The 15,136-nt window shown below is 52.3% G+C and overlaps 1 protein-coding gene across 3 annotated transcripts in view; it reads right to left on the bottom strand.

The window, feature by feature from the left end:
• Positions 1-15,136, bottom strand: part of CLIP2 (CAP-Gly domain containing linker protein 2) — a 109,412-nt gene that overhangs the window by 67,291 nt on the left and 26,985 nt on the right. For all 3 annotated transcript variants that reach the window (XR_004432864.1, XM_033192890.1, XM_033192891.1), the window contains exon 2: positions 13,634-13,821. Coding sequence is in view for 2 of the 3 variants with exons in the window: in XM_033192890.1 (XP_033048781.1) it covers positions 13,634-13,754 (121 nt within the window). In the remaining variant the exon portion in view is untranslated. The remainder of the gene's footprint in view (positions 1-13,633; positions 13,822-15,136) is intronic.

The raw sequence follows: 15,136 nt of genomic DNA, 5'->3' as shown, positions 1-15,136 counted from the left end.
ATGAGGCTGGGCGCCATGGCTCACGCCTGTAATCCCAGCACTTTGGGAGGCTGAGACAGGAGGATCACTTGAGGCCAGGAGTTTGAGACCAGCCTGGGTAACATGGTGAGACCCTGTCTCCACAAAAATTACAAAAATTAGCCAGACATGGTGGCTCACTCCTGTAGTCCCAGCTACTTGGGAGGCTGAGGCAGGAGGATTGCTTGAGCCCAGGGAGTGGAAGCTTCGGTGAGCCATGATCGTACCACTGCACTCCAGCCTGGGAGACAGAGTGAGGCCTCATCTCTAAAATCATTAAAATAGACCAGGCACGGTGGCTCATGCCTGTAATCCTATCACTTTGGTCACTTTGGGAGGCCAAGGTGGGTGGATTACTTGAGGTCGGGAGTTCGAGAGCAGCCTGGCCAACACGGTGAAACCCCGTCTCTACTAAAAATACCATAATTTGCTGGGTGTGGTGGTGGGTGTCTATGATTCAAGCTACTTGGGAGGCTGAGGCAGAATAGCTTGAACCCGGGAGGTGGAGGTTTCAGTGAGCCGAGATCGTGCCACTGCACTCCAGCCTGGGCGACAGAGTGAGACTGTCTCAAAAAAAAAAAAAAAAAAAAAATTAACCTCCTCCATGCAGTTGATTTATTCCCTAGATAGAGATTCCTGCCCAGACAAGAGCCACAGAGGAATTTACTGCAAGTTTCAAGTTCAACGCATGACAAGGGCCTAAGGACATGGCGCAGGTGGCTGCAGCTGGTGGTGTGGTCCTGCAGCTGGTGGGGATAACCAGGGCGCCCAGATGACGCATTCTCCCCTCCGCCTGCAAGGACGCGGGTCCTGCCCTGCCTGGGGATGGGGGAATTGGCCTTCTCCATACCTGCTCAATCTTATCAGGAGGGAGCCCACTTCCTGAGGACCTACTAGGTGCCAGACCCTGTGTCAGACCCTGTGGACAACAGGCATGGCCAAACAGGGCCTGGCAAGGGGGTAGAGTGGGGGTGCCAGCAGCTACAATTCGGCCTCCCAAAGTGCTGGGACTACAGGTGTGAGCCATGGTGCCCAGCCAGCAATCTAGTATGTTTTAAAAGAAAAACTAAAATAAGGAATGCGCTCTTTAGCCTATTTCCCAAGGAAATAATTTAGAAAGGAAAAAACTGACTCACTATCTTGACCTTCACAAAAATAAAAAACTGAATCTAAGTGCCTCCAAACCGAGGAGCAGTTACATAAATGATGGTCACGTCATTCAGATTATTAAGCAACCTTTAAAACATTATTTGTCCAGGTTATGTGGGACAGTGTTTATGATGTGATTCTTGGTGACACAGCAGAGTTCAAGAGCTTCCCCACATCCAGCACAGGGCACGGTGGCCTGGGGGTGGGGGAAGAGGAATAGGGAACAACAAAATATGAATCAGTTAAGAAACACCGGCTGGGCGTTGTGGCTCACACCTGTAATCCCAGCACTCTGGGAGGCCGAGGCAGGCGGATCACCTGAGGTCAGGAGTTTGAGACCAGCCTGGCCAACATGGCGAAACCCCGACTTTACTAAAAATACAAAAATTAGCAAGGCATGGTGGCACATGCCTATAATCCCAGCTACTCGGAAGGCTGAGGAAGGAGAATTGCTTGAATCCGGGAGGTGGAGGTTGCAGTGAGCCAAGATTGTGCCACTGCACTCCAGCCTGGGTGATGGGAGCAAGACGCCATCTCAAAAAAAAAAAAAAAAAAAAGAAAAGAAAAGAAACACCAAGAGGAAGCTAGGCACGGTGGCTCAAGCTGTAGTCCCAGCTACTCAGGAGGCTGAGGCAGGAGGATCGCTTGAGGCCAGGAGTTCAAGACCAGCCTGGGCAACATAGAGAGATCTCATCTCTACAAAAAAGTAAAAATAATAGAAAATAAAAAATAGCCAGGTGCACTGGCTCACATCTGTAATTGCAGTACTTTGGGAGGCCAAGGCAGGCAGATGGCTTGAGGTCAGGAGTTCGAGACCAGCCTGGCCAACATGGTGAAACCCTGTCTCCACTAAAAACACAAAAATTAGTCAGTGCGGTGGCACACACTTATAATCCCAGTCACTCGGGAGGCAAGGCAGGAGAATTGCTTGAACCCAGGCGGCGGAGGTTGCAGTGAGCTGAGATCTTGCCATTGCACTCCAGCCTGGGTCACAGAGCAAGACTCTGTCTCAAATAATAAATAAATAAATAAATAAATAAATAAATAAATAAAATAACCGAGAGGGACCTTGCAGGGACCGACAGACAACGTTGACATGTCATGAAGTGAGATGTGTGATGAACTCAGCCCTCTGCCCCAATGGTTTGGCGGCAGACAAAAAAGCGTCCTCTGCTAGGACCTCCCTAAATGTTCCACAGAACATAGCTTCACAGTGTGTTCCTAGGTATTATGAAAACAAACAACGATTTAACCTCCAAGTTCAAATAAGCTTGAGAAACAGCAACTTCAACAAAGTGAAGGCTACTTGTCTGCAGGACTTTTCAGAGCCTTTGATGTGCCAGTGAGCAGCACTGTGACCGCAAAGGACGGGCTATAATAAGGTGACCACATGATTTAACATTCAAACCCGGGTGCTTCTGGGAGTGAGAGGTGCTCTTAATATAGCATCACGCTGGTCAGGTGCGGTGGCTCATGTCTGTTATCCCAGCACTCTGGGAGGCCGAGGTGGGAGGATCACTTGAGCTCAGGAGAAAACAAAATAAAACAATAATGGCCCGGCGCGGTGGCTCGCGCCTGTAATCCCAACACTTTGGGAGGCTGAGGTGGGCACATCACGAGGTTAGGAGATCGAGACCATTGAGACCATCCTGGCTAAAATGGTGAAACCTCGTTTCTACTAAAAAAAAATACAAAAAAAATTAGCCGGGCATGATGGTGGGTGCCTGTAATCCCAGCTACTCGGGAGGCTGAGACAGGAGAATGGCGGGAACCCGGGAGGCAGAGCTTGCAGTGAGCCGAGATCACGTCACTGTACTCCAGCCTGGGCGACAGAGTGAGACTCCATCTCAAAAATAGTAATAATAATAATAATAATAATAATAAAGACAAAAATTAGCAGGGCATAGTGGTGCGCACATGTAGTCCCAGCTACTTGTGAGGCTGAGAGAGGAGTTGGAGGCTGCAGTGAGCCATGATCGCACCACTGCACTCCAGCCTGGGTGATAGAGTGAGATCCTCTCAAAAGAAATAAAAGAAAAGAAAAAAGGCATTATACCAACACCACAGGCATCAAGCAGGCTGTTTCAGGCAAAGCTCCGTCCTTCTGCCTTGAGTATAGCTCTTTACTCTTGGGATCACCTAAGGAAGTCCTCCTGCCCGTCCACAGCAACTCCACACCCCCTCATCTGCAGCCACCTCAAGGGGCCCACTGCGCCTCTCTCCCTCCCAACCCCATGGGGCTCTGTTCCCCCTTGGTTTGCATAACCTGCCTCCCAGGCTAACCAGGGTGCGTGTCTGCACACCCCCAGAACATCAGCCCCAGGAGGTGGACTCACACCAACTCCCCTCTCATTCCCTGGAACCCCTGGGCTGAAATGCAGACGGGCCACACACCTGACTCCCGCTTCCTGCTGGCTGCAAAGGAACATGCATCAATGCCCTGAAAATCTCAAATGGCTTTCTCTCCTGAGCCCCCTCTTCTTCCAGAAGGTGTTCAAAGGCAGAGGTTACGAGGGAAGGAATGGGGTCTCCATAGCATTCCTTGAGGGAGCCACTTTCCCTCCAGCAGCCCCCGCATTGGGTCCACCCCAACCTACTTCCACCCCTCAGTCCATGCCTCCTCCAGGGAGGACTGAGTCTATGTCCCCCAGGCCACCCTGACCTGGGAGGGGTCCGTCTGAAGCTCACCTCTCTCCCGCGGTCACCCTAGGCCCAGCCTCTGCAGCATCCAGCCCTAAAGAAGGGATCCTCCCTCCACCAGCCCACACCGTCCTGAATCCCAGGCTCTACTCGGCATTCTTCCTGAACCAAATGGAACTCCAAACCCCGCTTCTGGGCCCCCTCCTCCCAAACCAGGAGAGCACAGTCCCTGCCCAGCAGAGGAGGCTGGGGAACCCAGGGCAAGAGCGACCCGGGTGGCTTACCCTGGAAAGAACAGAGCCAGCTCCCCATGGAGAAGCCCGTGGCCAGGCCACCGGGCAGGCAGGCAGGTGCTGGCAGCCAGGCCCCCGCCCCATCAGATCGATCCTGGACCACGTCAGGGGCATTAGAAGGCAGCCCTGCCCCCACCCCCACCAGCCACAGAAGAGCAGGTTTGGCTTCCCCGTCCCGATGCCAATAAAAAAAGTTTAGGATGTGGTCAGTGGAGAGCTGAGAAGCTGCCCTTGAAGGGACGAATTTGCTCAACATCTCAGACAAGTCACTTAAAATGGGGACAATCCTACCTGCTCTCTTGGGGCTGGGGAGGCTCCTAGAAATGTACAGAAAGGAAAGAGAAAGGCACCATCCTCTGTGGGGGGTGGGGGCCCCAACTCAGGCACTTCAGGCTGGTGCCAAGGTCTGGAACACACACGGGGTACAGGGACATTGAGCTCAGTGAGCTAGAACCACAAGGCTGACCGGTAAAGTGGCTCACGCCTGTAATCCCAGCGTTTTGGGAGGCCGAGGCGGGTGGATCACTTGAGGTCAGGAGTTCGAGACCAGCCTGGCCAAGATGGTGAAACCCCAACTCTACTAAAAATACAAAAATTAGCCGAGTGTGGTGGCACATGCCTGTAACCCCAGCTACTTGGGAGGCTGAGGCAGAAGAATTGCTTGAACTTGGGAAGTGGAGGTTGCGATGAGCTGAGATTGTACCACTGTACTCCAGCCTGGGCAACAGAGCAAGACTCTGTCTCAAAAAACAAAACAAACTTTGAAGAACTGCCAGACTTTCCTGAAGCAGCTGTACCATTTTACATTCCCACCAGCAATATACGAGAGTTTCTTGAACCCAGGAGGTGGAGGTTGCAGTGAGCTGAGAAAGCACTGCTGCACTCCAGCCTGGGTGACAGAGTGAAACTCCATCTCAAAAACAAAAATAGGCCAGGCATGGTGGCTCATGTTTGTAGTCCCAGCACTTTGGGAGGCCGAGGCGGGCAGATCACAAGGTAAGGAGTTCAAGACCAGCCTCACCAATATGGTGAAACACCATCTCTACTAAAAAATACAAAAATTAGCCAAGCATGGTGGTGCGTGCCTGTAATCACAGCTACTCGGGAGGATGAAGCAGGCGAATTGCTGGAACCCGGGAGGCGGAGGTTGCAGTGAGCCGAGATTGCGCCACTGCACTCCAGCCTGGGCGACAGAGCGAGACTCTGTCTCAAAAAAAAAATGCTCTGGGCCCAGTCCTGTGTGCGTCCTGGAGGGGCAGCTGAGGATAGCATATAGGAGGTGGGCCTTGCCTCACATAGCCCAGCTCCCTGTCTGAAGGTGGGTGATACTCCCACACACACTTGTCCTCAATCTCCAGGGTCTCCAGCATGAGGCAAGTCCACAGGTACGTTAGGGGACAGTTGTGACCAACCTAATAGGAACAGGTAGCTCCTCCTCCATCCACATGTCCGGGGCATGAGTCAAGTGTGTGGGGCTGGGACTGGATTCGGTCCCCCAGGCATCCCACCCCTGGGGAGGCAGCAGGAGCTCAGTCTGACATGAGTCTCAGCTCTCGCCCTGTAACCTGGGCAATGCAGCTGAGACTCCAGGCCTCAGTGGGCTCATCTTTATTTTTATTTTATTTTATTTTATTTTATTTTATTTTATTTGAGACAGAGTCTTCCTTTGTTGCCCAGGCTGGAGTGCAATGGCATGATCTCGGCTCACTTCAATCTCCGCCTTCCAGGTTCAAGCCATTCTCCTGCCTCAGCCTCCCAGGTAGCTGGGATTACAGACGTGCGCCACCACACCTGGCTAAGTTTTGTTATTTTTAGTAGAGACGAGCATTCACCATGTTGGCCAGGCTGGTCTTGAACTCCTGACCTCAAGTGATCCACCCATGTCGGCCTCTCAAAGTGCTGGGATTACAGGTATGAGCCACCATGCCGGGCCCTCAGGGCCTCTGCAGCCTCTGTTCCCTCTGCTTAGATGCTTTTTCCTGAATGGCAGCCGGAGCGACTCCTGCTTACCACTTGAATCCTTGCTCCGGTGTCACCCAACCGCCCCGTCTGCAGCAGCCTCCAGGTGTGCTCGATCACACCTGGCCTGGCTGTCCCTCGCCATGCTGCTCCACCCAGGACTTTGCCCCCAGGTGGATCCCAAACCGCCCTCCTGCCCACCTGCTCTGACCACCTCTCACTTGTAGCCCTGCGCTACCTCCTAGTGTGAGAGACCCACTCAAAGGTCCCTCTCAAATGCTGCTCCCTGTGTAGCACAGTTCTGAGGACAGAGGCCCTCCCCTCTCTACTGGGTGGGCAGCAAGGGAGCCGGTCCAGGCCCCGTCCCTTGGCCAGATCCTCTGCTGGAGGCTGAGCTCATGTTTTGGGAGACAGCCATAGCCCTGTTGCCAGAGCAGACTCCAGTGTGCTCCCCTCCCCACAAACCACCGCCAGGCCCCGGCCTCTGCCACACGCCTCTACCACACGCATCTCGAGCTGCCCACTGCCCAGGGTCCCAGCCTCTGATGGGTGTGGCCACCTCCAGCCCCTTGGAGAACAGATAGTCAGTTGCATGGGTGGGTGAGGGAGCCCAATGGGCCAACAGGACTGGGGGGACTATCCTTTCCTGGCTCTTCCACCTGTCACTCTTCCCAGAGGCTTTTTTTTTTTTTTCTCGAGATCCTGGAACAGGAACAAAAGCAGCCCTGGGCAGCAGAATTCTCCCTTTCTCTCTGCTAAGGTTTGGTTGCCTCAGCCAACTTGGTTTTGCTCCAGGTTGGCCACCTCTTTCCCCAGCCTGGGAGTCTGGTTCTGCCTTGCAAAGGCAGCAGCCAGGGTGCAGTTGGGGGAGAGTACACCATCAAGCCCAGCCATAGCCTCTGCTGCCACCATCTCCAAGGTCAGCTACAAGGTGTGGCTCCCCAGTCAGTTGGGGATTCTCGGAGGGACACTTTCTCCCTCTGGGACAGCTTTGAGGGTGGAGACCCCAGGTAGTCCTCGTCCCCATCCCCAGACCACCGGGCAATGTGACCAGGAAACAGGTGGCATGCCACACACCACACTACAGTCCGTTCCCTCCAGGGAACCATTCAAATGACAGCAAGTGATACTGCAGTAGCACAGGGAGGTGCTTCCCGTAGTATGCAATAAGACGAGAAAAAGTAGAATGCACAACTTAGCTGTTTAAATCAACAACTTGTGGCCGGGCATGGGGGCTCACACCTGTAATCCCAGCACTTTGGGAGGCCGAGGCAGGAGGATCACCTGAGGCCAGGAGTTTGAGACCAGCCTGACCAACATGGCGAAACTCTGTCTCTACTAAAAATACAAAATTAGCCAGGCATGGTGGCAGGCGCCTGTAATCCCAGCTACTTGGGAGGCTGAGGCAGGAGAATCGCTTGAAACCAGGGGGCAGAGGTTGCAGAGATCATGCCACTGCATTCCAGCCTGGGCGAAAGAGCGAGATTCCATCTCAAAAAATAAAAATAAAAAATAAATAAAACAACAACTTGTGTAATAGGAAAAAAGACTGGAAGGAAATAGAGTCATGTATCACTTACTGACGGGGATACCATCTGAGATATGCATCATTAGGCGATCTTTTTGGCCTGTGAACATCAGAGAGTGTACTGACACAAACCTATATGGTCTAGCCCACGGATCCTAGGCTACAAACCTGTTGAGCATGTTACAGTACTCAACGCTGAAGGCAATTGTAACACAAGGGGAAGTGTTTGTACATCCGAACATAAGATATCTAGGCCGGGGCCAGGCGCGGTGGCTCACGCCTGTAATCCCAGCACTTTGGGAGGCCAAGGCGGGCAGATCACCTGAGGTCAGGAGTTGGAGACCAATCTGACCAACATGGTGAAACCCTGTCTCTACTAAAAATACAAAATTAGCCGGGTGTGGTGGTGAGCACCTGTAATCCCAGCTACTCGGGAGGCTGAGGCAGGAGAGTGGCTTGAACCAGGGAGTCGAAGGTTACAGTGAGCCAAGATCGCGCCACTGCACTTCAGCCTGGCGACAGAGTGAGACTCCATCTCAAAAAAACAAACAAAAACAACAACAACAACAAAGATAAACAATGGGTCAGGTGTAGTGGCTCACGCCTGTAATTCCAAAATTTTGGGAGGTCAAGGTGGGAGGATGGATTGCTTGAGGCCAGGAGGTGGATCCTGGGCAATATAACGAGATCCTGTCTCCCGTCTCTTTGTTTTTTGAGAAAGAGTCTCATTCTGTTGCCCAGGCTGGAGTGCAGTGGTGTGGTCTCTGCTCACTGTAACCTCTACCTCTCAGGTAGCTGGGATTACAGGCGTCCACCACCATGCCAGGCTAATTTTTTGTATCTTTAGTAGAGATGGGGTTTCACTATGTTGCCCAGGCTGCTCTTGAACTTCTGACCTCAGGTGATCCACCTGCCTTGGCCTCCCAAAGGGCTGGGATTACAGGCGTCCGCCACCATGCCAAGCTAAGTTTTTGTATTTTTAGTAGAGATGGGGTTTTGCTATGTTGCACAGGCTGTTCTTGAGTTCCTGACCTCAGGTGATCCGCCTGCCCTGGCCTCCCAAAGGTCTGGGATTACAGGCGTGAGTGCCTGGCCAAGATCCTGTCTCTTAAAAAGAAGAAGATTAAAAACTGGAGGCCAGGCGTAGTGGCTCACGCCTGTAATCCCAGCACTTTAGGAGGCTGAGGCCAGTGGATCACTTGAGGTCAGGAGTTTGAAACCAGCCTTGCCAACATGGTGAAACCCCGTCTCTACTAAAAATGAAAAAATTGGCTGGTGTTGTGGCACACGCCTGTAGTGCCAGCTACTCAGGAGGCTGAGGCAGGAGAATCGCTCGAACCCAGGAGGTAGAGGTTGCAGTGAGCCAAGATTGCGCCACTGCACTCCAGCCTGAGTGACAGAGCGAGACTCCATCTCAAATAATAATAGATACATAAATAAATAAAATAAAGTAATTGCACTGCAACATGACAATGGCTAAAACTCAGGAACTGCCAATGTTGGCAACAGGAGATGCTCAGCTCTGCTAGAATCCTATGGGACCACAATAAACATGGCCCATCCTTAACGGAATCCTGGTTAGGCTGTGCAGTGATGAGGTTAAGTGGTAAGGGGGAGGGGAGAAGTTTAAAGGATAATGGACGTTTTTTTCTTTTATCACTTTCAAATTTTCCTGTAATGAGATGATGGATGGGTGAAAGGAAAAGAAATTAATCTTTAATGAGTTTTCTACCTGTAGGCACTCCGTGTTCATTAACTCACTTGATCCCATTAGGGAGATGCTATTATCCCATTTGTGGCTCAGAGAGGTGAGGCCACTCTCCCAGGGTCACACAGCAGGAGCAGGGCTAGGAGGGGCATGAGAGCTGGATCACAGCCAGAATTTATGCCTCTCTAAATCAGGGAGGAACAAAGGGGAAAGTACCCAGAAGGTTCAATAAGACTCTCTCGCCGCATGCCATACCCCAGCCCCAGGGTTGGGCCAGGCGGGTGCCCTTCTCCAGCCATTAGACTACATAGCCCCACTCCTCACTGGACCAAGCTCAGCCCACTGGGTGCCTTCGCCCACGCCCTTTCCCCACTGCTTGCAGGTCCTTCCTCCTCCTCTTCTTCTCATTTTCAAACTCCACCCACTGCCCTGCCCCCGTCCTCAAGGCTGAGCTCATTCAAGCTTTTTCCAGGAAGTCTTCCCTGATTGCCCACTCATGGTAATGAGCCCTCTCCACCCCCAGATAACCACAGCTTCCTCACTGGTGTCCCCACCTGGCTCTTAACCCTACAACCCGTTCTCTGCACAGTGGCCCAAGGGTTGTTAACAAGGTCCCATCACTCTTCCATTGGTGTCCTCCAGCCATTCCCACCATCCTTTTTTTGTTTTTTGAGTCAGGGTCTCGCTTGGTCACCCAGGTTGGAGTGCAGTAGTGTGATCAAAACTCACGACAGCCTTGACCTCCTGGGCTCAAGCAGATCTCCTACTTCAGGCTGCCAAGTAACTGGGACCACAGGTATGCGCCACCGTGCCTAATTTTTTTTCAGTAGAGACAAGGTCTTGCTGTGTTGCTCAGGTTGGACTCAAACTCTACTGCTCAAGTGATCCTCCTGCCTCAGCCTCCCAAAGTGCTGGGATTACAGGCTTGAGTCACCGTGTCTGGTCTCCACTGCTCTTTTTCCTTTTTCTTTTTTTGAGATGGAGTCTCACTCTGTCGCCCAGGCTGGAGTGCAGTGGCACAATCTCAGTTCACTGCAACCTCCGCCTCCCAGGTTCAAGCGACTCTGCCTCAGCCTCCCGAGTAGCTGGGATTACAGGTAATTTTTGTATTTTTAGTAGAGACAGGGTTTCATCATGTTGGCCAGGCTGGTCTCCTAACCTCAAGTGATCCTCCCGCCTCAGCCTTCCAAAGAGCTGGGATTACAGGCTTAAGTCACTGTGCCCAACCTCCACCACTCGTAAAACAAACCCAAACCCTGTGTCCTTCAGGTCTGCCCCTGCTGCCCTCCCTAACCTCTTTTCACACTCTCCATCCAGACTTTTCTTCTTTCTCTCTCTCTCTTTTTTTTTTAGGGTCTCACTCTGTTACTCAGGCTGGAGTGCAGTGGTGTGATCATGGCTCACTATAGCCTCCAAACCCTGGGCTCAAGTGATCCTCCCACCTCAGCCTCCCGAGTACTTGGGACTACAGGCACACACTACCATGCCTGGCTAATTTAAACTTTTTTTTTTTTTTTTTGGTAGAGATGGGGTCTCACTATGTTCCCCAGGCTGGTCTGGAACTCCTAGGCTCAAGTGATCCTCCGGCCTCAGCCTCCCAAAGTGCTGGGATTACAGGCATGAGCCACTATGCTGCCTATTTTATTTTATTTATTTTATTTTATTATTTTTTTTGACAGAGTCTTGTCCTGTTGCCCAAGCTGGAGTACAGTGGCATGATCTCGGCTCACTGTAGCCTCTGCCTCCTGAGTCCAACCGATTCTCATGCCCCGACCTCCTATGTAGCTGAGATTACAGGCATGTGCCACCACATCCAGCTAATTTTTGTATTTTTAGTAGAGACGGGGTTTCACCATGTTGGCCAGGCTGGTCTCGAAATCCTGGCATAGGTGATCCGCCAGCCTTGACCTCCCAAAGTCCTGGGATTACAGGAATGAGCCACCGTCCCCGGCCTTTTTCTTTCTTAACAAACCAAATTCATTCCAGCCTCAGGGCCTTTGCATCACCCATTCCCTCCACGTGGAACACCTCTTCCCCACCCTACCTCATCCCCCGAATTTTCTCTTGTCTGGCTTCTCATTGCTGGAGAGGATTTGCCATCCTGGAGGCAGAGCCTGGGCCTTCACAAGGCTGCACTGGGCAGGCCCTTCCCATAGGCTTCTGCCCACGGGCCTCACGCTGCAGCTTCCTCGCCCTTTCACGCTGTCCATTTGGCTCTGCCAGGGACCCGGTCCTGCCAACTGCCCATGACTTTGGCTCAAACCTTCCTTGACCCCCTTCCCTAGGACCCAGATTGTCCAGTCTGGCCCCGGCTGTGTTTGTCTCTCCAAACTTTGTGCCAATCAGATGAGATTGGCAGTGACCTATCCTGCTGGCTGGAGTGTCATCAAAGCCAGGCTTTGTGCACAAAGATGCTCATCACAGCATCATTTATCAAAGTGATAAGTAAGAAACAATCGTCATTTTTTTTTTTAAACGGAGTTTTGCTCTTGTAGCCCAGGCTGGAGTGCAGTGGTGTGATCTCGGCTCACTGCAACTTCCTCCTCTTGGTTCAAGCAATTTTCCTGCCTCAGCCTCCAGAGTAGCTGGGACTACAGGTGCCCACTACCACACTTGGTTAATTTTTGTATTTTTAGTAGAGACGGGGTTTCACCATGTTGCCAGGCTGGTCTCGAAATCCTGGCATAGGTGATCCGCCAGCCTTGACCTCCCAAGTCCTGGATTACAGGAATGAGCCACCGTCCCCGGCCTTTTTCTTTCTTAACAAACCAAATTCATTCCAGCCTCAGGGCCTTTGCATCACCCATTCCCTCCACGTGGAACACCTCTTCCCCACCCTACCTCATCCCCCGAATTTTCTCTTGTCTGGCTTCTCATTGCTGGAGAGGATTTGCCATCCTGGAGGCAGAGCCTGGGCCTTCACAAGGCTGCACTGGGCAGGCCCTTCCCATAGGCTTCTGCCCACGGGCCTCACGCTGCAGCTTCCTCGCCCTTTCACGCTGTCCATTTGGCTCTGCCAGGGACCCGGTCCTGCCAACTGCCCATGACTTTGGCTCAAACCTTCCTTGACCCCCTTCCCTAGGACCCAGATTGTCCAGTCTGGCCCCGGCTGTGTTTGTCTCTCCAAACTTTGTGCCAATCAGATGAGATTGGCAGTGACCTATCCTGCTGGCTGGAGTGTCATCAAAGCCAGGCTTTGTGCACAAAGATGCTCATCACAGCATCATTTATCAAAGTGATAAGTAAGAAACAATCGTCATTTTTTTTTTTAACGGAGTTTTGCTCTTGTAGCCCAGGCTGGAGTGCAGTGGTGTGATCTCGGCTCACTGCAACTTCCTCCTCTTGGGTTCAAGCAATTTTCCTGCCTCAGCCTCCAGAGTAGCTGGGACTACAGGTGCCCACTACCACACTTGGTTAATTTTTGTATTTTTAGTAGAGACGGGGTTTCACCATGTTGGCCAGGCTGGTCTTGAACTCCTGACCTAAAATGATCCTCCCACCTCAGCCTCCCTAATCGCTCAGATTACAGGCATGAGCCTCCATGCCCAGCTCAATCACAATTTTTTAAACTGCAGAGAATGGGTAATAAATTGCTGCTAGTTCCTTCCATCATACTCATCTTGGTTTAAACCCTCCCGTAGCTCTCATTATTAGGATGAAAATGAAACTCCCCGCACACCTCCAAGTCACCCAGGACCACCTGCATAGCAGCAGACTGCCCCAGCCACACCCACGCTCTCTCCCTCTTCTGTACTCACGACGCTCCTTTCTGCCTCTGAGCCTTTGCATGTGCTGTTCCCTCTACTTGGAATACCCTTCCCTTTTTAAAAAATTTTTGAGGCGGAATTTCGCTCTGTTGCCCAGGCTGGAGTACAATGGCGTAATCTCAGCTCAATGCAACCTCTGCCTCCCGGAGTCAAGTGATTCTCCTGTCTCAGCCTCCTGAGTAGCTGGGATTACAGGCACTTGCCACCACGCCTGGCTAATTTTTGTATTTTTAGTAGAGATGGGGTTTCACCAAGTTGGCCAGGCTGGTCTCAAACTCCTGACCTCCAGTGATCCGCACACCTTGGCCTCCCAAAGTGCTGGGATGACAGGCGTGAGCCACCGTACCCGGCCCTTTTCCTCTTCAGCTACTGAATCAGCTATTCACCCTCCAGACCTCAGCTCCCCTCCCTAGGGAAGCCTCTGCCAACCTCAGACCCCATTACGGGAACTCACGACACTCAGCATCTCCCATCAGATTGGTCAGAGTGGCCTGTGCTCCTGGGGCTCTTCCAGAAGAACGCTCATCCCATGTAGCCAGTCCCCTCATCCCCGATCCTTGGCGCCACATACCTTCCTTGGAGCCAGTGGTCGCCGCCGCCGAGGATGAAGCGGACCCAGTAGATGTCCGGCCCATGGGGCTGGAGTGCTTCCCCCCACGGCCGGGGGGCTTCAGGCCGCTGGGCTTCTGCATGGCGGTGCCACTGGGCAGGTGGTCAAGGGTGAGTGCTGGTCACATCCTCTCTGCCATCTTCATTCACCTGTGGGCAGAGACAGGAGCGATCACGTCATCACTTCCCAATGGCCCCCAGACCCGCAAGGGCCAGTGAGCACCACACATCCCTCCTGAGGTGGGCTGGACGAGGCAACACCCGATTTAACCTATCAGCTCACTGCTCCCGTTGCCGCACAGGCCATATTCCCGCTCTCGGACTCACCATCCCAGCACGCGCCCCCTCTACTGCAGGGGCAGGACAAACACACAGAGAGGCTTATGCCTTCCCCTCTTATGTCTTGGTGTGGGGTTACCTGCCTCAACTCTATACCAGGCCGCCATCTAGCCACGACCTCTGCCTGCCTTTCCACCATGAAGGCTTTGTGTCTTTATTTATTTTTGGTTGCAGAAATTTATTACAAGTGAAAGATATTTCATCCTCTATCCCACGAGCATGCATCAAGCTGTTTGCAACAAAGACCACTTTTAGACCGGGTACAGTGGCCTGTCAATCCAGCACTCTGGGAGGCTGAGGCTGGTGGATCGCTCGAGCCCAGGAGCTCGAGGCTGCGGTGAGCTCCAGTGCACTCCAGCCTGGGCGACAGTGTGAAACCTTTTCAAAGTGTGAGCTGCACGCTGACTATGGTCATTAAAAGCCCTAAAAGGGGCCAGGCGCAGTGGCTCACGCCTGTAATCCCAGCACTTTAGGAGGCTGAGGTGAGTGGATCACTTGAGGTCAGGAGTTCAAGACCAGCCAGACCAACGTGGTGAAACCCCGTGTGTACTAAAAATACAAAAATTAGCCAGGCTGGGTAGCACATGCCTATAGTCCCAGGTACTTGGGAGGCTGAAGCACGAGAATCACTCGAACCCGGGAGGCGGCGGTTGCAGTGAGCCGGGGTCGCGCCACTGCACTCCAGCCTGGACAACAGAACGAGACTCTAGTCTCAAAAGAAAAAAAAAAAAAAGCCCTAAGAGGGCTGAGAGCAGTGGCTCACACCTGTAATCCTAACACTTTGGGAGGCCAAGGTAGGAGGATTGCTTGAGGCCAGGAGTTTGAAACCAGCCTTGGTAGTATAGCAAGACTTTATCTCTAGAGAAAAATAAAAAATAAAAAATTAGCCAGGCATGGTGGCGCATGCCTGTAGTCCCAGCTACTTGTGAGGCAGAGACGGGAAGATCGGTTGAGCCTGGGAGGCAGAGGCTGCAATGAGCCATGATGGCACCACTGCACTCCAGCCTGGGTGACAGAGCAAGACTCTGTCTCAAAAAAAAAAAAAAAAGCAGTCATAAAATAGAACAAGATGATGTCCTTTGCAGGGACATGGATGGAGTTGGAAGCCATCATCCTCAGCAAACTA

The sequence above is a fragment of the Trachypithecus francoisi genome, unplaced genomic scaffold (genome assembly GCF_009764315.1).
Source record: "Trachypithecus francoisi isolate TF-2019V2 unplaced genomic scaffold, Tfra_2.0 Lachesis_group4, whole genome shotgun sequence".
Taxonomy (NCBI): Eukaryota; Metazoa; Chordata; class Mammalia; order Primates; family Cercopithecidae; genus Trachypithecus; species Trachypithecus francoisi.
This window is presented reverse-complemented; position numbering and strand designations above follow the sequence as displayed.